This window comes from Lutra lutra, chromosome 10 (genome assembly GCF_902655055.1).
Source record: "Lutra lutra chromosome 10, mLutLut1.2, whole genome shotgun sequence".
Classification (NCBI taxonomy): domain Eukaryota; kingdom Metazoa; phylum Chordata; class Mammalia; order Carnivora; family Mustelidae; genus Lutra; species Lutra lutra.
In genome coordinates this window covers 101736499-101758335 of record NC_062287.1, presented here as the reverse complement: position 1 = coordinate 101758335, position 21837 = coordinate 101736499, and the positions used below count along the sequence as shown (strand labels likewise).

General features: G+C 49.3%; 1 protein-coding gene across 2 annotated transcripts; it reads left to right on the top strand.

Moving 5' to 3' along the window:
* The first annotated feature begins 9776 nt into the window (after positions 1-9776).
* UBE2L6 (ubiquitin conjugating enzyme E2 L6) lies at positions 9777-21112 on the top strand. Of its 2 annotated transcripts, XM_047693103.1 has the most exons (4): positions 9777-9894; positions 13837-13932; positions 18371-18557; positions 20400-21112. In XM_047693103.1, exons 1-4 carry the CDS (start codon positions 9868-9870, stop codon positions 20549-20551), a joined length of 462 nt encoding a protein of 153 aa, XP_047549059.1. In that variant the 5' UTR covers positions 9777-9867; the 3' UTR covers positions 20552-21112. The 2 variants fall into 2 exon arrangements, with proteins under 2 accessions (XP_047549059.1, XP_047549060.1); XM_047693104.1 differs by lacking the exon at positions 13837-13932 and having other exon boundaries at positions 9789-9894.
* Positions 21113-21837: the final 725 nt, after the last annotated feature.

Here is a 21837-nt window from a genome sequence, read left to right as displayed (position 1 = left end):
CATTCTAACTAATAACTGCCCATTTTTCTATTAAGCTTTTTCTTTTGATTTAGGAGTTCTTGGGGATACAAGTCTTCTTTCAGTTATACATGTTGCAAATACATTCTAGCCTGCAGTCCTTCTTTTCATTCTATCCATCCTGGGTTTTAATGAAAATTCTTCATTATAGTACGATAAAATGTATTACTCTTTTCCTTTATGATTAGTGTGATTTTGCATTTGTTCATAAAACTTTTCTATCTGGGGCTAAGAATGGATTCTCTGGTTTTGTTATCTAAACTTTTTTTTTTTTTAGATTTTATTTATCCATTGGACAGACAGTAGTAGTAGACACAAGTAGGCACAGAGGCAGGCAGAGAGAGAGGAAGGGAAGCAGGCTCCCCGCTAAGCAGAGAGCCCGATGTGGGGCTCGATCCCAGGACCTTGGGATCATGACCTGAGCCGAAGGCAGAGGCTTTAACCCATTGAGCCACCCAGGCGCCCCTATCTAAACTTTTTTTTAGAAGATTTTATTTTTAGGTAATCCGTACACCCAGTGTGGAGCTTGAACTCACAACCCTGAGATCAAAAGTCAGTCACATGTTCCACTGACTGAGCCAGCCAGCATCCCCGCCCGCCCCCTTTCTTGGTATGGTGTGAAGTAGGAATACAACTTTGTTTTCTCTCTGTGGATGTGTGAATATCAGACTGTGACAATATCATTTTTAAGTTGTGATATCTGGTAGACCACATCCCTCCACTTTCTTCTTCAGAAATGTCTTTGCTTTAAAAAAAAAAAATGTCTTTGCACTTTGTGAACCCTGCATCTCTCTTGAGAATCGGCTTGTCAGGTTCCACAAAATAAAACAAACAGAAAATCCGTTGGGATTTTGACCGGTATTACTTTACTTCTGTAGATTCTTTGGGGGGGGGTGAATTGACAACTCTTTCAATTAATCAATATATTACAGCTTTCCAGTCTTTGTACCTTCTTTATCTCTCAATATGGTTTATATTTTTCTCTGTAGTTGTATTCCACTTGTCTTTGCTCATTTTGTTCCTATTTGATAAACTTTATGCTGTTGATTTTATGCTGTTAAAACAGGTTATATTGTAGTTCAATCTGCCTCATTAAAAATAATTTTGGGGGCGCCTGGGTGGCTCAGTGGGTTAAGCCTCTGCCTTCAGCTCAGGTCATGATCTCATGGTCCTGGGATCGAGTCCTGCATCGGGCTCTCTGCTCATCAGAGAGCCTGCTTCCCCTCCCCCTCTCTGCCTACTTGTGGTTTCTCTCTCCGTGTGGCAAATAAATAAATGAAATCTTTAAAAAAAATAATAAAAATAATTTTTGGGCCACCAAGGCAGCTCAGTTGGTTGGGTGTCCGACTCTTGATTTCAGCTCGGGTCATGATCTCAGAGTCCTGGGATCAAGCCCCATGCTGGGCTCTGAGTTCAGTGCAGGGTCTGCTTGAGTTTCTCTCTCTCCCTCTGCTCCTCCCCCTGCTCATGCACACATGCTCTCTAAAATAATAAATAAAACTTTAAAAAAATTTGTGTGTGTGTGCCTAGCTTCCCCTTTCTTCTTTTTATGCAGCAAGACCAGCTGGGTGTCTTGTTTTGTTTTGTTTTTTAAGATTTTGTATCTTGGGAGCACCTGGCTGGCTCAGTCAGTGGAACATACGAATCTTCATCTCAAAGTCGTCAGTTACTTGGAAGTGAGCTCAGTACAAGCTCTTCACCCAGTTAGAGGCAATCTGGGATTGCCAGTCATTGGTCCCTAACAATTCCACCTTTCTGACCCCTCTCCATCCTTCATCTGGAAGAGTGAAAGGAAGAAGATGACCCAGGACAGGAAGAGCGGGTTTGAAAAGAAGCCTACCGACTGCACACCGGTGTCACCTGCTAACGTCTGCTGAGGCTGGGGGTGAATGTGGGGTACACATGAAGGTGTCCTTGCTCTTCAGTCAGAATTCTGGCCTGTCTTGTGAAAGGCTCCTATTCCATTTCTAGCCCATGTTACTTCCTTTCAGTCTCCCACCTGCCCCACAGCAGACGCTCAGTAGATAATTGTGGAATGACTGAATGACCAAGGTCCTTTGATATGCGCCATCAAGGACGCAGACTAAATTGTCGCATCAGGCCTTCTAGCCCCTCTTTTCTCCTACACACCCATCCTGACAGTCACTTCTTTCTGGCAGCTGCCTCCCGAGGCTGGTGATTCCTGTTACCTCCTTTAAAGAGCTGATAAGACTGGAGGGAAAGAAACAAAGATATGACGTGGGGAGGGGGGAGAGCAAGCCCTCCCCCAAATTCCAGAGACGCAGCTGTGCCAGGAGCCCATTAACAATTCAAGGCCAAGGCATTTTCTTTATTTCCCCCATCCCATCCACCCCCACCCCAATATTCTCCAGTCCTGCTTTCCTCCTGACTGCTAGCCCCAGGTTATCCTCATTTTCTTACTAAAAATGCCACTTCCTTAAACAGATAAGACATTTTAAACATTAACCTCTGTTGCCTACATTAACCTGTAGAGGGCACAAAAATGATCTTTTTGTAAAAATTTTAAAATATTGCAAATAGAGGGGGCACCTGGTTGGCTCAGTCGGAGGAGTGCATGACTCCTGATCTCAGGGTTGTGAGCTCTAGCCCCACGTTGGGGGTAGAGATCACTTAAAGATGAAATCTTAAACAAGAAAATCTCTTTTGAAAAAGAAAACATTGTGACTAGGGCTGCTTTGACGCTTCCTATCCAAACCCACTGGATTCTGCCATCGCTTACATTTCATCCCTGGATTTGCCTGCTTGGTTTAGGATTCATCTGGGATTCAAACCTGGCTCAGGCTTTTAGGGATTTATTTATTTATTTTGAGAGAGAAGGCGGGGCGGGGGTGTGTGTGGAGAGCACAGTCTTCTCATTCAGTCAGATGCCCTCCAGGACGTTTCCGGCTCCCCCTTCAGGCCACGCAGCAGCTCAGACGAGCGGCAAGAGCTCCCAGCTCCCAGCACTCTACCCCTGTCCACATTTTCATCTCTCACCACCATTCTCATCTGCCACTGAGAGAGCTGACCAGGAAAGAGGACCCACTGGTGGCTTGGGCTCTCCGGCCTTTCTCCTCAGCCTCTTCTCCAGGGAGGCTAAAATGGAAGGAAAGAACAAAACCCTGGGGGGAGGGGTGGCTGGAGCCCCTTCTCTCCACCTCGGAGGTGGCCTCTGATCAGGACCTCGTTACCTGGGTGACAGGAGTTGGTCCTTAGGCCTTGTCGGAGGCCCCCTAGTCAGAATGCCAATTTACTCTTCTTCAAAGCTCCCTCAATTCTTTATTATTTTTCTTTAACAAGGTGCTGCCGCCTGGATTTAAAGGGACTGGGTCCTTTGTTGGCCTTTCTGAACATTTTTTAAAAGCAGTGTTCTGATGGAAACAAGCCCCCTCCCCCAACTGAAGTAGTTTCCTCACAGAGCTTAGGGCTTGGCTAGAGTGGGCTGTGCGTAGTCCCCCTGGAGAAGGTCTACCTGCCCTTGGGGACAGGTCATTCAGTGTGCTGGAGGAACCCAGGTGCCCCATCACAAAATGTCCTGAAGGGCCCAGAAGGCTTAGGAATTCCACTCCTGGCTCCAGGAGGCTTCATCTCTAAAATGAAGAGCTTTTATTCTTGCCACATTTTACACATCCATGTGCTTTCATATTAGCTGTCGACCCAACTGTGTCCTGCCCAGCCCAATTCCTCTGTCAAAGCCCTTACTCTGAGTGTAACTGGATCTACAGATGGAGTCCGCAGGAGTTGGTCAAAGTGAATGAGGCCATAAGGGTGGGGCTTGAATCTAATAGGACGGAGGCCTTATAAGAAGAGGAAGAGAGACAGGGGAGCTTGGGTGCCTCAGTGGGTTAAGCCTCTGCCTTTGGCTCAGGTCATGATCTCAGGGTCCTGGGATCGAGTTCCGCATCGCATCGGGCTCTCTGCTCAGTGGGGAGCCTGCTTCCCCGCCCTCCCCCGCCCCCCTGCCTCCTTCTCTGCCTACTTGTGATACCTCTCTCTGTCAAATAAATAAATAAAATCTTAAAAAAAAAAAAAAAGAAGAGGAAGAGAGACACATGAACACCCCTTCATGGGGGAACACAAGAAGTGTGTCTACAAGCCAGGGAGAGATCTCTCACTAGACCTCCTCCAGCGCCCTCCTGATCTCAGACTCTAGAACTGAGAGAAAATATGTCCATATTATTTAAGCCACCCAGGCCACGGTCTTTTGTTATGGTGGCCAGAACTGACTAATGCAATATTAAGACTTATTTTGTTTACTTGAATACACTTACATAAGAAGGACACTTGACTTTTCCTTTGTAATTGGAAAATCGGTAATACTCACCATAAATAAATGAATCAGGGCCAACCGGGCACAGAGCCTTGAGTCCAGGATATTTTTAGGGGCCTAGAAAATGCTTTAATGTAAATTTCTTTTAAAATCAGAAGAAAAAAGAAATACAATAATGAGTCCAGCCTGGATTATATTCTTATTTTTACCAATGAGTCAAAATATAATTTATTTTTATTGTATTTATTTAAAAAAAATTCTTCCTTTCTTTCTTTCCCTCTTTCGTTTAAGGAAGGAAGGGACCCACCAAGGTAAAAGTGTCTAGGACCCATGAAAGTCAGGATAGAACCCTGGAATGAATGTACCTATAGAAGAAACACAATGAAAATGGAATGATGTCACTAACTTCTAGCAGATTCTACCTGCTGAAATTTCTTTTCTTTTCTTTTTTTTTTAAGACAGAGAGAGAGGGCGCCTGGGTGGCTCAGAGGGTTGAGCCTCTGCCTTCCACTCAGGTCATGATCTCAAGGTCCTGGGATTGAGCGCCGCATCGGGCTCTGTGTTTGACAGGGAGCCTGCTTCCCCTCCCCTCTGCCTGCCTCTCTGCCTGCCCCTCTGCCTACTTTGTGATCTCTCTCTCTCTGTGTCAAATAAATAAATAAATAAAATCTTTATTTTTTAAAAAAGATTATTTATTTATTTATTTGACAGAGATCACAAGTAGACAGAGCAGCAGGCAGAGAGAGAGGGAGGAGGAAGCAGGCTCCCTGCTGAGCAGAGAGCCCAATGCGGGGCTCGATTCCAGGGCCCTGGGATCATGACCTGAGCCGAAGGCAGAGGCTTTAACTCACTGAGCCACCCAGGCACCCCAATAAATAAAATCTTAAAAAAAAAAAGACAGAGAGAGAGAGGATGAGCAGGGGTAGGAGAGAAGGGCAGAGGGAGAGAGAGAATCTCAAGCAGACTCCTAGCTCATCGGGGAGCTGACGTGGGGCTGGATCTTATGACCCCAAGATCATGACTTGAGCTGAAATCAAGCATCAGTCGCCTGACTGAGCCACTTAGGTGCCCCTGCCTACTGAAATTTCTGTATCTCCTTTCTGTGCCTCCTTAGTCCTTGTTGAAAAAGGAGATTAATATGTATTAGGTATTTAGCTAGTAAAGACCTACTAGCCCCAATTGATACTTTGTCTTTGAGAAATCAAAAAGGATCAAAAGAAGTGGAAAAAGCAAAAGCTTTTTCAGTTTGTGATTTTTTGTTATCTGTACACCCAGAATTGCTTGACACCCCTTCTGTGAGTTCATCCTGTACTGGGGAGACACTGGGTTTGATGATGATGATGGCATTGAAGATGGTAATGTTGGTTATCATATTCCTGTGGCCCAGATTTAGTACGAATGATTCCTGTATTTCAAGCCCTGGGCTAGAAATGTTCATATTCAAATCTCACATAATCCTCACAAGGATATTGGGAACATGGCACTATTATCTCCATTTTACGGATAAACTAAAGCTTAGAGAGGTTAAGTAACTTGCCCAGAATCACTTAGAAAATGTCAGCGCTTTAAATCCAGGGCTGATTGGCTCTGAATCCCACGTTCTTAATCCCTTGGTTACACTTCCTATTTTTGTTTCCCTCTTTGCCATTAATTTTCTTTAAAAAAAAAAAAACACATTGTAGGGGCATCTGGGTGGCTCAGTCGGTTGGGCATCTGACTCTTCATTTCAGCTCTGGTTATGGCCTCGGGGTCATGAAATGGAGCCCTGAGTCGGGCTCCACACTGAGGGGGTGTCTGCTTGAGATCCTCTCTCCCTCGCCTTCTGCCTCTCCTCCCACTTACATGCACGTGGGTTCTCGCTCTAAAAATAAAATAAAATAAAATAAGGTTTTATTTATTCATTTGAGATAGAGAAAGGGAGAGAGCATGGCAGGAAGGAGGGCAGAGGGAGAGGGAGAACCAGGCTCCCCACTGAGCAGAGAGCCAGACACTGGGCTCAATTCTAGGACCCTGGGATCATGACCTGAGCCAAAGGCAGACGCTTAACTGACTGAGCCACCCAAGTGCCCTGCCCCCCAAAAATCATAGAAAAACACATTGTATTTGTTTATATCTTTGAATGGAGAGTTATTCACGTAGTGTGAAGTGGAAAGTAAGTTTCCTTCCCACCCCATCGGAAGATAGTTTTCCTCACCAAACTGAGGAACTACTCATCAGTTTCTCTTTCTTCCTTCTTTCCTCCCTCCTTCTTTCTTTCTTCCTTCTTCTTTCTTTCTTTCCTTTCTTTTTTAAATTTTACTCATTTACTTGGGACACCTGCATGCCTCAGTGGTTTAAAACCTCTGCCTTGGGCGCCTGGGTGGCTCAGTGGGTTAAGCCGCTGCCTTCGGCTCAGGTCATGATCTCAGGGTCCTGGGATCGAGTCCCACATCGGGCTCTCTGCTCAGCAGGAAGCCTGCTTCCCTCTCTCTCTCTCTCTGCCTGCCTCTCCATCTACTTGTGATCTCTCTCTGTCAAATAAATAAATAAAAAATCTTAAAAAAATAATAAAATAAAACCTCTGCCTTTGGCTCAGGTCATGATCTCAGGGTCCTGGGATGGAGCCCCACATTGGGCTCTCTGCTCAGTAGGGAGCCTGCTTCCTCCTCTCTCTCTCTCTCTGCCTGCCTCTCTGCCTACTTGTGATGTCTTTCTCTGTGAAATAAATAAATAAATAATTTTTTTAAAAAAGATTTATTTATTTATTTATTTATTTGACAGAGAGAGATCACAAGTAGGCAGAGAGGCAGGCAGAGAGAGAGGGAAGCAGGCTCCTCACAGAGCAGAGATCCCGATGCGGGGCTCGATCCCAGGACCCTGAGATCATGACCTGAGCTGAAGGCAGAGGCTTTAACCCACTGAGCCACCCAGGCGCCCCAAATAATCTTTAAAAAAATTTTTTTACCCATTTACTTGAGAGAAAAAGAGAGAGCACAAGCAAGGAAGGGGCAAGCAGAGGGAGAAGGAGAAGCTGACTCCCTACTGAGTGGGGAACCTGACACGGGGCTCTATCCCAGGATTCACATTTGGCTTCTCCTTCTCAAGAGTCACTTGCTCCACCAACTTAGCCAGCCAGGTGCCCGTAAAGGAAGAATATTTTAAATTTTAAATGTTACTCGTTTTTGAAGTGGTTGACGAGAGAGAAAATCTCTAAAGGCCTGATACACAAGGGAAACCATTTTAGATTTCTTTCTAAGTCAACATGACTGTATATAAACTTTGTTCAAACCAAAAGCCTGATTTACGGCCAGCCACACAGACGTTATACATCTGCTTTGTGAATAAGTCGCCTAAAGGAAAACCATCTTGTCCCATTTCCTGCATTCCTTTACAATAGAACTTGTGATTCCTGCCTATATGCTAATTGATAATCTTTTGAGCTTTTACAAGATGTAGAAGGTATATAACCTGTAAAATCTATTCCTTCTCCAGAACACTTTCTTCCCTGTGAAAAGCATGTTTCCCCAGTTAGCTGTCTTAACTTTGGCTGGAATGAAACTTTCTTTTTTTAATTTTTGTTTAAAGATTTTGTTTATTTGACAGAGAGAGAGGGAACACAAGCAGGGTGAGTGGGAGAGGGAGAAGCAGGCTCCCTACAGAGCAGAGAGCCGGATGCAGGGTTCGATCCCAGGACCCCTGGGATCATGACCTGATCCTGAACCGAAGGCAGATGCTTAATGGACTAAGCCACCCAGGCTCCCCAATAAGAAATTCTTTTGTTAAAAAACAATGTTCATAGTAATAAAAATAATACTAAAAAACATTAAAATGATGTCTGATGCCTGTCCAGGAGTGAATGTGCTGGGTTGGAGGAAAAGAGATGTCTGACTTTGTTTCCTGAGAGCAATGGAAATATTATGTTCCCAAATAGGAGAACCCTTTTTCCTTCTGCCTGATCTACTCATTGACCATGTGTTCCTCCACTCTACAAAGTGTCTTGCGCACTTACCACACGAAGCTCCGGGTGCAGCACTGCAGAGGCTGCATTTCTTCCCTCTGTTCTAAATAACCTGAGAGCGAGCTCCTCAAGGACAAGGGACCCCACGTTATCTATTTATTTAAGATTTATTTTTAAGCACTCTTTATACCCAACATGGGGCTTGAATTCACAGTCCCAAGATCAGGAGTCACGTGTTTCATGCACTGAGCCGGCCAGGCATCCCAGGGACCTCACTTCCTCATCAGGGTGTTCCCCAAAGGCAGGGCCTGGCACTCCGTAGTTAAATGCTAATTCACGAAGACGAATGATCAGAGGTAGGTTCAGATGCCTTTCAACCCTCACCTTTAGGACAGTTTCCTCATCACTTTTAGTACCTAAAAGGTGCTCAGCTAGTTTACTGAATTTAATTAACAGACTTAATCATTCTGCAAAAGCATCCCACATCTGAGCAGGGAAGTACTTGGTTCTAACACACTTAGATAAAAACTATGTGGGGTACAGAGCTTAGGATTCAAAATACGTGCTCAAGATCTGCTGATTTCCTTCCTCATTTGGACTTGTGACAGGGCTTGGTCGCAGTGAGGAATATGTGTTTAGTCCTCCCGAAGAAGAGAGTATTACTAGTATATTCTTCCCCAGATGCTGCTTGGTGCTCGGAGGCTGCTATTCCATGGTGGTCTCAGGGTCCAGCTAGGGGAAAGGTCTTTGCTCTCGCACAGAAGGGTGGAGACCCCAAGCTGTGTGTTGGAGGGGGCGCCCATAGTATGTCCATTTATAATGGACCGGTGGTAAAATAAGGGAGGCTGAGCAGCTTCCCCTGAAGAGAGGCTCTTGAAGTCCATCTTGAGGCTCCCGCCACCCAACTGTTTCCCAAATTACCACATAATGAGCCTCAGTAAACATTAAACCTAGTCAAGGACCGAATGAATTGCGGACGGAACCCCTAAAGCTAGAGGGATGGGTCCAACAGCGCCCCCTTGCGGTGCCCTGCACCCAAGCCGCCACCGGGGAGAAGCGTCTTTGCGGTCCCACCAGTGAACACAGCACAAAGGACCCAAGCTGCCACGGGAGCGACCCCTGGAGGGAATGTCGTCCACGCCATCCCCCATCTTTTTAGAGACGGGGCACTAGGCCCAGGGCGGGTAAGTGGCTCGTCCAGCGGGTCCCCAGGAATGCGCTCCAGCAGCTTAAGGAGGCGGTCTGACGGCGGAGGCCGCGGGCGACCTGCGGCGGGGCTGCGCTGACATCGCGAGCAGCCTGTGCTGACTCACGGAGAGTGTGTCCTGCGGGCGGCACGGAGGCGCCTGTGGGGATGCGGGGTCCCCTGCGGCCGCCGGCGCCGGAGCTTCAACTAGAACCCGGAGAGGCGTAGTGGCGCCGCGCCGCGAGCACACGGGAGTCCCCTGCATCCCAGCCCCTCGCACCGGACCGAGGGAGCCAGAGTCCTCTGCGCAGCCGGGGCCAGGAGCGTCGAGGGGGCGGGGCTCCGGGGGCGGGGCACACCGAGGGGGCGGGGCTCACGGGGCGGGGCGCACCGAGGGGGCGCCCCCGACCTCAGTCCTGCTGCAGCGCACTGAAGGCCCCCAGGCTCGGTCCCGAGATGTTGGCCAGCAAGCGGGTGGCGAAGGTAACGGCGGTCGGACGACCCCTTTCTCACGGCTCTCCTTGCCTGCCTTGCCCTGCCCCCTGCATCCCTCCCCCGGCTCTCGGAGCGCGGTTATTTATCGCTCTCTCAGCCTCCGGGTCTGGAGGAGGAGTGGGTCTGCGAAAGGGGCGGGAGCGGGAGTTGAAGAGAAGCTGGGGTCGGGGATGGGGGTGTGGGGCATCGAACCGGGCTGTCGCTGCCTCCCTGGGCTGTGCTGGGGATGGGGATGAGCTGGCTCCGAGCAGAACTGGTTTCGGTTTCTTTTCTCTTGCCAGAAACTTGTGATCACAATTGCTCGCGTCTCACTGAGGTGCTGGAAAGGTTCCAGGAGTCAGGGGCTCTGCTGGGGCGGGTGTGGTGTGTGTGTGTGTGTGCGTGTGTGTGTGTGTGTGTGTGTGTGTGTGTGTGTGTGTGTGTTGGGAACAGATAAAATGAGAACAAGGTCTTTGCCATAGAATAGCTCATATCCCGCCCCGAAATTGGGTACCTACATTTCTAGAGTCCTGAGAAGTATGGGGTGTTGAGTAGGAGTCAGGAACAAAGTTCCCTCGGTATTCTCAGGAGGAAAAGATGCCAAGGCGGAGCTGGAAGGCGTCCTGGAGTAGGTGGCCTGCGCTCATTCCTTCTGCAAATGTTGTCGAAAGCCTGTTATGTGCTGGCTCCAGTTCTAGGAGGTAGGGAGGCAAAGATGAGCAAAAATCTTGCCCCCCCCCACCTTGAGCTTTCTTTCCAATCAGGAACACAATTTGAAGATTTATGTATTTTTATTTGAGAGAACCGGCTGAGCACGGAGGCTGAGCTGGGGCTTGACCCCATATCCCACAACCCTGAGAACATGACCCCAGCAAGTGGAAATCAAGAGCCCACACTTAACCGACTGAGCCACCCAGGTGCCCCTCCAATCAGGAACACAATTTGAAATGAGGTCTGGGAGGGTGGTGGCGGGGGAAATTCTCCAGGAGGTGGGAAAACCCAGGGTGTTTGAAGGACTGGGGTGTAGCCAGGATGTGGGTGTAGGTGGGGAAGGAAGAAGGGTCACGGTGAAATGGGTCTGGCATATCCCCAGACTTTGACTCTCTTGGAAGTGGCCCTCCACTGTGTAGAGTGGGGGATGGGCCTAAGGGGTTGGGGAGGGCTGCAGGCTCCTTTCCACCTTTGAGAGAGAGAGGATCTCAGATTGGGGCATAGAGCTGGCTCAGCCCAAAAGAACTGAAATCTGGAACTTAGCAACAAAATGGGGCAGGAGGTCCTTCTAGCCAAGTGTGAAAGAGCTAGGAGCCAGTATTTATCACACGGGCACCATGAAGTGCCAGGCACAGCAACTCTGTGAGATAAGTCATATCCCCCCATTTTACAGATGAGGATGTTGAGGCTCAGAGAGAGTAACTTGGTTGCCGAGGGTCACCCAGTAGGGAGTGGTGAGGCTGAAACTGGAGCCCAGGTTGGCGGGGCTCCAACCCACAGGCTTGTCCAGTGGCCTCTTACTTTCATTTTCTTTTCCTCTGAGTAAGGTGATTTCCTCACTGGCCTCAGGAAAGAGCTGTGTGTCCTAGTTTGGGTTTCATATCCTCAGGCTTGCAGAATCTTTTGGCAGAACTCTTCTACAACAGAAAAGCCCAAACAATCCCAGTTACAGTAAAGTCAGGAAACTGTTTCAGAGCTCTGTTTGACTCAGGGTTTCGTCCTTGCCGAAGGGTTGTAGATGGTACTGAAGCTAGGACTCATGGAGCAGATGCTTCGACTTTTGGAGTGAAAAATAATCGAGGGGTCATAGACCCTGGGCAGAAGGCATGAGAAGCAGTCTGGGTTTGAACAGAGACAGAGTATGGGCTGAGACATGGGCGATGGGGCCAGCGTTGTGTTTCTTTGTTGGGGGTGCAGAGAAAGTTCATGTGGTCCACAGTCTGAGAAGCCCCGCCCCCCATACCCTGGAGTGGTTTTGAACTTTCTGTCCACCTTTGTTTATACCGCGGTTTCTGTTGACATCTGGGGCTGGATAATTCTTCTTCTTCTTCTTCTTTTTTTTTTTTTTAAGATTTTATTTATTTATTTGACAGAGAGAGAGCAAGAGATCGCAAGCAGGCAGGCATGGGGAGGGGGAAGCAGACTCCCGGCTGAGCAGAGAGCCAAATGCGGGGCTTGAACCCAGGACCCCGGGACCATGACCTGAGCTGAACCCAGAGGCTTAACCCTCTGAGCCACTCAGGCGCCCTGGATAATTCTTTACAGGATGTCTACCGGCATCCCTGGTCTCTGCCCACTAGGTGCTGATAGCACTCCTCCAATTTGTGACAACCCAAAATGGTATAGGCATTGCCCAAGATCCACGGGGTGGGGGTGGAGGTGGTGTCCAGTTGCCCTCAGTTGAAAACCAATGGTTTATACCCATTTGGTGTTCCAGAGGAATATGACTTGCCCTCAAATGTCTTTTTTATTATTGCTGTTGTTTGGTTTTCCAGAGAAAAGTTCTGTTGTCCTTTAGGATGGACCCCAAAAGGGAAGAGGGGTTCCTTGATCAGATATGTTTGAGAAGCACTGTGTGCTATGGGCTCACATCTTGGAGATTCACGATACACTTTAGCTTTATGTTTTCCAATGTGCTTGATCACGAAACCCTTTTCCATCAATTACTAGTCCGCTTGCGTGGGGTGCACTGTACATATTTGCTCCCTCCGCCTTGGGACCTCTCCCCTTCTCTGTATGGGGGAAGCCTGTTTACTCAGTGGCTCAGTGCTCCTCTGTCCTCCGCTTCCCCAGTGTGTATCCACACACCTTCTTCACGTAGTCCCATTCATGTTTCTCCCATTACTCCAGGGAAGCTTTGGAGGGCTGGGCCCTTCCTTCTCTCTCAAGCGTCAATAGAGGATACTCTATAGTGGGCTAGAGGGGGAATGCAGCGATGTCCTAGTGACCGGGCTACATCTTGGGGTGGGGGTGGGCATGTGAGTCACTCCTGTCCCCCTGTTTTTCTGCTCAGTGTGTAGAGTTCTCCTCTGCTTCAGGCTTCCTGAACCATCTTCCTTCCCCAGCCCTAGCCTGGAGGGCTTTGTCTTTGCTGTCCACTGTGCCGTGAGCACTGGAAGGAACATGGACATGCAGTGGATGCCATGGAAAGAAGGGAGGGAGAGAGGGAGAGAATTAGGACCTTGTGTCTCTCCAGGAAGAGAGCAAGAAGATAGGGATGCAGTGTGTAGTACCTTGGTTTTAGGAGGAAAGGCCAAAGAGAGTTTACTTCCAGGTGGTAATAATGTCCAGAAACAAGGATCTTCATCTTCTCTCTCCATCTAGTACCTACAGAGCTTGGTGAGGCTTAAGGCACATAAGTCACTTAAAACACTAAGCACCCTGCCTGACACATTCTTTTTTTTGTTTTTAAGATTTATTTATTGGGGCGCCTGGGTGGCTCAGTTGGTTAAGGCTCTGCCTTCAGCTCAGGTCATGATCCCAGGGTCCTGGGCCCCACATCAAGCTCCCTGCTCAACAGAGAGCTTGCTTCTCCCTCTCCCTCTATCACTCCCCCTACTTGTGCTCTCTCTCTCTCTCTCTCTCTCAAATAAATAAATAAAATCTTTTTAAGAATTTATTTATTTATTTGAGAGAGAGAGCGTGCCAAGCAGGGGGAGGGCCAGAGGGAGAGGCAGATTCCTTGCTGAGTGGGAAGCTGGATGCGGGGCTCAGTTCATGACCATGAAATCATGACCTGAGCCAGAAATCCAGAGTTAGACTCGTAGCTGACTGAGCCCACCCAGACGCCCCCGTGACTGGCCCATTCTAAGTACTCAGTATATGAGAGCTCTCACTTTGCCAGCTTCTGTCCCTGAGGGGTTCCTTTTTGGGCCCCGGGACAGCTTGCTGCTGGGACAGGCAAATGGGCAGCTGAAGGAGGGGAGACTAGCCATCTGTCCATGGCTCTGCCCCCTGCAGGAGCTGGAGGATCTTCAGGCAAAGCTTCCCCCCTACCTACGGAACCTGTTCAGCGACGATGCAGACGTCCTGGTGTGGCATGTGCTCCTCCTGCCCGTGAGTGTTCCTGGGGACCATGGCCTTGGACTGGGGTGGCAGGCCAGGGGGCATTGGCAGGGTGGTTGAGGACGGGGCCAGAGTTTCCCCTCCCTTAGAGTCCTTTTTTGGACTCTAGTCATTGGTAGGTAGGGGTCTCAGGATTGATGCTTCTGAGATCAAAGTAGGCTGTGAAGAGGCTAAAAGAGAGTTCTGGGTTTAGTAAGAGATTTTCCTCAAGCCAGTCGTCACCAAGCCCACCACAGGAGCGTCAGCAGACGAATGGCTTCGAAAGAAGAAAACAGATCTCTTGGACCTTTGTCAAGGGGTAAGGGGTAAACTTCCTGTTTTTCTTTTTCTTTTTTTTTTTAACTTCCTGTTTTTCACAGTTGGCGGAATTTACCCTCTCCAACCTAAAATGTATTTTCTTTTCTTTTTAAGATTATATTTCAGGCAACTATTTTTTTTATTCCAGTTCACATAGAGTGATACAAGAGTTTCAGATGAACTATACAGTGATCAGACAACTACTATTACATAGGACAACCCAGATAACTCACCTCTACTGTTTTGATGTTTCTCCATTTATTAGATCTTGCTCAGTAAAGTCTCCCCCTGAAAACAGTATTCTAGAGCACCTATCTGAGTGCAAGAATTCTATTTTATCATTAACAGACTGACAATATTTTCTATGGGAAGTCATCTACACTCCTTTAGTTACATGAGCATAAATATTAAAACAGTGAAGATTTACAGTAGTTTTTTGGTATATAAAGAGAACAATTCATTTGATTATTTTAGGATTTGGACTTTTGTTTTTTAAGACTTTATTTATTTATTTGTCAGAGAGAGAGAGAGAGAGAGGGAGCACAGGCAGGGGGAGTGGCAGGCAGAGGGAGAAGCAGGCTCCCTGCTGAGCAAGGAGCCCAATGCAGGACTCAATCCCATGACCCTGGGATCATGACCTGAGCCAAAGGCAGATGTCTGTCATGACCTGTGGGCTGCTGGGTTAAAGTAATCCATTTACCTGGCTCAGAGCAAGGACACCTGCTCTGGGCCTCAGGTGCCAGAGGACAAAGGTGCTAGAAGGTGTTCCAGGAACAGATTAGATCCCCCAAGGAGGCTAGCTCTGAGGTGGATGAGAGTGAAGTTTGGGCAGCAGGTCAGAAGGAGGAAGGTAGATGACAGGGACCCCTGGGGCAGGTCACATTTCAGAGGATACTGTGAAATCCAAGGACCCTAATGGTTGGTAAGACCAAGGTGGCTGGTCTTCTGGTCTGAGCACAATCCCAGTGTGTGGAGGGGTGTCCCCTCACCCACCACCAAGCAATTCTCAGGACATCAGCTGGGCGTCCTACTCTTTAACTGACTTCGGACATCATCTACCTGGAGATAACGTCAGATCCTACAGATGAAGGGCCCAGTCCCACAGGACTGTCCCTGCTGCACACACACCCCTGCCTCCCCTCAGATGTCAGTCTCAAGTCCAGGCTGCTTCTGACCGAATGGTTATAAATCAGAGGTTCCCATGACCCCTTCCTCAGGTTTAGTTCCTTTGCTAGAGAGGTTCACAGGACACAGAAACAGTTTCCTTACTAGATGACCAGTTTATGGTGGACTTTTATAAGGCAGAACAGCCAGACAGAAGAGCTGCATGGGACAAAGCACCAGGGAAGGGTACGGGGCTTCCCACCCTCTCTTGGCGCGCCGCCTTCCCCAAACCTCCAAGTGTTCACCAGCACAGAAGCTCTCTGAACCCTGCCCTTTTGGGTATTGGTGGAGGCTTTATGACATCAACACGATCGATGAAATCATTGGCCTTTGGCTATTGAACTGGAGCCTTTCTGCCCTCCAACCCTTTAAGCCCAGGGTTGGCTCTCCTGCCAGAGCCCCCTTCCTTAGGTGCTTCCAAAAGCTGCTCCATTAACATAACGAAAGACATTTGGGTCACTCTCAACACTTGAGAATTTCCAAGGGTTTTGGGAGCTGTGAGCCAGGCACTGTGGGCCAAGACCAGATATATATGAGAACTATATCTGAGTGACCAGATATCTATTTCTTATAAATCACAATAGCACATTGGTTGTACCCTTGGGAACTAGCCAGAGACTTTCCGGCCATATAAGGGTCCTGAACAAGTCTGCTAGGTGGGAGGAGTTGATGCTGGTCCGCCAATTAAGGGGGGCCCAAAGGTGCCTAACGAGGCCATAAAGGAGGCGTGGTTGGCGGGCAGGGGAAGGAGAACCCAGAAAGGTCTGTGGGTTGAGCTGACAGATTGCCCCTCAAAAGCTCAGTCTCAGTATACAAGGCTCACCAAGGTGGCCCCACTTGTCCCCTTGTAAAAAAGCTGACAGGAGGATGAGCCTTTGAAAGCTCACAGTAAGAGTTCCCATTCACTGAGAACCCCCTGTGGATGGAGCATTGTTCGCTGGACGTTGCAAGAGCAGTCCTACTGAAAACCTGGCAACCACCCCATGGGGAAGCCTGACATCTCTTTACAGTTGAGGAAATGGAAGCTGAGGGGGTTGAGTGACCTATCACAGGATAAGGTGGCAGAGCTGGAAGAGCAGTGAATGTTTTTTCTAAACCCAAACGCTAAGCAAATAGGACTTTCCCAGCTGACCCCAAGGTATAGTATGAAGCTGTCAGGTGGTCCAACTTCTTCACGTTACAGATAGGAAACTGATTCCCGGAGGAGCTCCAAGCCACGCCCCAGGCCCGGGGCAGAGCTGGGGCAGGTTCCCAGGGCCTCCTGCTCCAAGGCTCCTCGGCCTCCTTCCTCTGATGGAGCCCAGGAAGCCAGGTCCGGACCCCTGCAGACAGGACATGCGGACATTCTCCCATCCCTTTCCTGAAGCGTCACTCTTGGGGCTATCTCTACTTCACAGGCCCCAGGCTCTTATTATCAAAAATGGAAATGCTGAGATATTTTCCTTCTCTGTCCTATAGTCGTCTCTTCTATCTCAGAGACACACCCAGGACGCCCGTGTCTCCTGTTTTATCCTCTGCTAATCAAGAGGAGCTCTCATACAACCTTGACTCTGGGCTTACCTCTGTATGTTGTTGTGGCTGTCTTTGTCCTATCTTCTTGGTAACGAAGTTTCTGAAAGGATCTGGAGTTTTGGAACCAGCCAGGAGCTGCTGTGCTCTGTGCTGGGTCCCCTGAGTTCCAGGACTTCCTGCTTCTAGGAGTGTAGATTAGTGCTCACGTGTGGAGACGTAGAGACCTGCTCTGGGTTCCCACCCAGCACTCCACTGTGCCCTGGGCAAGCTAGAGACATTGAACTTGAGTTTCTTCATCAAAATATAGACCCTAACAGTGGTGAGTTTTCATGATCCTTACTGTAGCAGCTGACACAAAGGTAGTGTTTTCCATATGATAGGTCCTCTTCTAAGCCCTTAATATAAATGAACTCATTTAGTCCTCACATAAGCTCTGGGAAGAAGTCTATTCTCATTCTCATATGGAAGCACAGAAGAGGTTAAGTTACTTGCATAAGATCACACAGCTAGAGAATGGCAGAGCCAAGATTCATACCGAGGCAGGGTAGCTCCAAAGTTCATGTAACCGCTACCTCTGCTGCGTAGACTAATGTGTGTCAAGCCCTTAACACGAGGTGGCACAGGGTGGTGCCCAGGAAGGTTTTCAGGTTGCTCAAAGTCTGGAGGGTCTTTTCCTGGCTCCTGGCAAACCCTCAGCCACTCTAGCCGCTGAGTTCTTTCTTCTTTAAAAAAAGTTTTTATCATGATAAAATACACAATAACAATATGTACCATTCATGGACAAGCAGACTCCTTGCAGAACTCAGAGCCCGAGGAGGGGCTCGACTCCAGGGCCCCGAGATCATGACCTGAGCCCAAACCAAGAGTCGGACGCTTCACCAACTGAGGCACCCCAGCATCCCCCTTCTTTTTCTTTTCTTTTTATTGTACCTATGTGAGAAGATGGATGTTAGCTGGACCGATTATGCTCATCATTTTACCATATAGGTAAATCAAACCGTTACGCTGTACACCTTAAACTTGTACAGTGATGTCTGTCAATTATTTTTCAATAAAACTGGAAGAAGGTTAATTATTGGAAAAAACAAAAAAAGCTGAGAGAGTCCTTAGAGCTCACCTGGTCAAACTTGATCCAGTCTTCGATGAGGAAACGGGCCCCCAAGGGGAGAGGCGGCTGGCCCACCCCCCGTTGCACAGCAGGACTCAGGATCTGACCTTGGTGCCTCCCAGGCCCATGATCTTTCGTGACTCTGCTCCTCTGCGAATCCGTGGCTCAGTCAGCAAGTGAGTGCAGGTGCCACCTCCATTCATGGTCCTACCTGGGAGCGAGAAGAGAATGCCTGGGAGCCCAGGGCAGGGCGGAGAGAGAGGGAGCCAGACCGAGGTCCTAGGAGGAAACCAGTCTTTTCAGAGCTGACGTGTCTCGGAGTCGAGCTCAACCCCTTCTCTTGAGCAGGAGGAACCACCCTACAACCTCAAGGCCTTCCACGTGCGCATCAGCTTCCCCGAAGACTATCCGTTCAAGCCCCCTACGGTGACATTTACTACCAGGATCTACCACCCCAATGTGGGCCATGATGGAAGCGTTTGCCTGCCCATCATCAGCCATGAGAACTGGCAGCTTCACACCAAGACCAGCCAAGGTGGGACTGGGGCTCGCCTAACAGGAGGGAGGGATCCTGGATGCAGAGTGAGGGGACTGATTCTGAGTCAAGCCCAAAACAGGGGAGATAAACATTGCGGGGCTCAGCTGGGCCTGTCTTTGGATAGAAGGCATGCATCCGGAGATGCTGGGCTGGCTGACCGGGTCCTGCCCCTGCTCTTCTACCTGGACAGGTGTGACAGAGCAGCGGGCTGTAGAGGGAAGGGCTCTGCTGCTCTGTCTGCGGACCTTGGTGAGGTCTGTTCCTTCCTAGGCTCAGTGCCCTAAATGACCATCAAGGGGACAGGCCCAATAATGGCAGTATACACTGAGGAAGCATGTTGAGTGCTGTGCTAGGAGCTTCGCAAACGGACTTTATCCAGTCCCAGCAACCCCCTGTGTGATGCCCTCATTGCCCCTTGAGTAGAGGGGGACCCCGGGGTACATGACAGCTAAAGCGCCTGCCTGCGGTCATACAGCTGGCCAGGGGCCGAGCTGGGATTCAGAGCCAGACGTGGCTGACCCTAGAACAGTGGTGCCCAGCAGAACGTTCTGTAGTGATAGAAATGTTCCATAGCGCATGGAACAGTAGCCACGTGTGGCTGTTGAGCACCGAAATGTGGCAAATGGGATGGAGGAACTGAATTCCTCATTGCAGTTAATTTTAATTCATTTCAACTTAGATATCCACATGTGGCTAGTGGCTACCTTACGTATTGCACAGTGTGTCTCTAGAGCCCATGCACATTTGTGGGCAGTCTGTTCTGCTTCCGGACCAGCTCAGGAGTTCTCTTTTTTAAAAATTAATTAGTTAATTGATTGATCAATTTTTAAAGATTATTTATTTATTTATTTGACAGAAAGAGAGAGAGAGATCACAAGCAAAGCAGAGAGGCAGGCAGGGGGTGGGGGAAGGAGGTTCCAGGCTGAGCAGAGAGACCCATGCGCGGCTCAATCCCAGGACCCTGAGATCATGACCTGAGCCAATGACAGAGGCCTAACCCACTGAGCCATCCAGGCACCCCAATTTAATTTATTTTTTAAGAGAGAGTGAGAGTGTGTTTGCATGAGTGGGAGTAAGAGTAGGGGAGGGAGATGGGGAGAATCTCAATCAGACTCCCCACTGAGCGAGGAGCTTGACACAGGGCTTGGTCTTATGACCCTGAGATCATGACATGAGGCCCCGAGCTGAGCTGAAATCAAGAGTTGGAGGCTTCACCGACTGAGTCCCCCAGGTGCCCAAACCAGCTCAGGAGTTCTTAGCCTTGGAAACAAAGATCCCCAGGGGGGAAGGGAGGAGGGGTTCCAGGGGGACTGTGGAGAACTCTGAATGTCAAACCACCTTTGTACGTGTTCATACGTGCACTTGCCTCGAGCAATGGACTGCTGCCTTCACCGGTCCCCAGAGGCCCCTGTGAAAGAGTGGGAGCCACAGGGCAATAGTGGTTTCCAGTCTTCAGCCTCAGAACCCTTTTTCCCAAATAAAAGTTGATGTATTTGGAATCCTGATATCAAACAGAAAGTGGTTCTCGTTGAAAAAGGAGTGGGACCCCAAAACCCCAGTTATTTCATCGACCCCCATGATGGGAAGCCTCTCGGGAGCCATGCACGGAACCTAGTTTGAAAGTGCTGGTGTCCCCGGTTGGGGCTCTGGGTATCATCAGTGAGGAACAAGGGGTATCCAACTCGGTAGAGCCATCCTCATCCCGAGGGATGGACCCTCCCTGGGAGTCCCCCTACGGAGAGAGTGTGGAATGCTGGGGCGTCTGGGGGTGTGCTGCCGTGGCCTCCCTGCCAGGGTTCTTCTCTCACCCTGCTGTCCTGATCTGGCCTCTCTCCCCAGTCCTGGAGGCCCTCAGCGTGCTGGTGAATAGACCGGACCTGGGGCAGCCGATTCGGTTGGAGCTCGCCGACCTGCTGGCAGAGAACCCAGAGCGGTTCAACAGTGAGGCCAAAGAGTTCACCCTCAAGTACGGAGCCGACCGGCCCTCCTAGGGGTTCTCCCCCGTCCCTGCGCGGGATCCTCTGCTTGGCGGACAGACACGTCTCACGGACTGGGGGCCGGAGCCCTTCTCTTTCGTTCCGAATCTTCCTTTCTAGGTTGTCTGTCAGTCATTAGTCTCTGTGGGGTAGTGAGCCCATTCCCAGGTTCGCCTGACCACAGGTGGGCTTTGCCCCACTCCTTCTCTCTGCCCCAGAGCCAGAGGAGTTGGCGATGGTTATGGGACAGCTCTCCGGCACTCTAGGGTGTGGAAATCCTGGTCTCACTAACTGCTCCGTCTTAGGACCACAGGTCACCTCCAGCCTGGCTGGCAGGGAGCGAGCCCAGGAGCCCACCAGAATGCCTGGACATCAGGGAGCCGGGGTTACATCGGGAGGGTGTGTGGGAGGCAGGGCTCATATTTACAATTGAGCCATTTGTTTATTGCGTGACCAAAGTCAGTTAGTCCACTAATGAGTACTACATGTCTAGAGGCAGGTGCTGAATCTTTCCTTTCCACTGAATCTTTCCACTGACAAATCGTGAAATGAAGACTCTCCATTCCGAAAATCTGACTACCTGGTTTTGTTTGTTTGTTTAAGATTTATTTATTGATTTTAGAGAGGGAGAGAGAGCGCACACATGGGTAGGGAGAGGGGCAGAGTGGGAGGGAGAGGGAGAGAATCTCAAGCAGACCCCCCTGCTGAGCATGGAGCCTGACACACAGCTCCATCTCATGGCCCTGAGATCATTTCCTAAGCTGAAACCAAGAGTTGGTTGCTCAATCGACTGAAGATTTTACTTATTTGTTTGTTTATTTATTTATTTTGAGAACGTGTGTGTACACAAGCAGGGGGAGGGAGGGAGAGAATCTCAAGCAGATTCTACGCAGAGTGTGGAGCCCAATGCGGGGCTCCATCTCCAATCCTGAGGTCATGACTTGGGCTGAAACCAAGAGTCAAATGCTTAACTGACCGAGCCACTCAGGTGCCCCCTGACTGCATGGTCTAAACCCCCTTGCAATTCCCTTAGGATGCCAGTTTCTGGGGGCCAGGTTTTAGGCTGGGAGGAGTGACCCCTCCCCCAGTGTCCAGTTCAGGGGGAACCACAGAAGCCACCTGCTTGTCCACCCATTAAAGTCACAGATGAATTTGGAGGCTGGCTGGGTGTTTGTTGAGAGGATGGTTGGATTCATTGGGAGAACATGAGGCTGAGGGTTAGCTGCTCTCTACTAAAAGGTGTGACCCCACCCCCCAGAATAGAGGGCTCGCCGGACATCGAGCCTCGTGGAACCCCAGAT

Coding starts and splice junctions, on each gene's coding strand:
- UBE2L6 (XM_047693103.1), top strand. CDS start 9,868: ATGTTGGCCAGCAAGCGGGTGGCGAAG. Junction 9,895..13,836: donor CCAGCAAGCGGGTGGCGAAG/GTAACGGCGGTC, acceptor TGCCCCCTGCAG/GAGCTGGAGGATCTTCAGGC. Junction 18,558..20,399: donor TCACACCAAGACCAGCCAAG/GTGGGACTGGGG, acceptor CTCTCTCCCCAG/TCCTGGAGGCCCTCAGCGTG.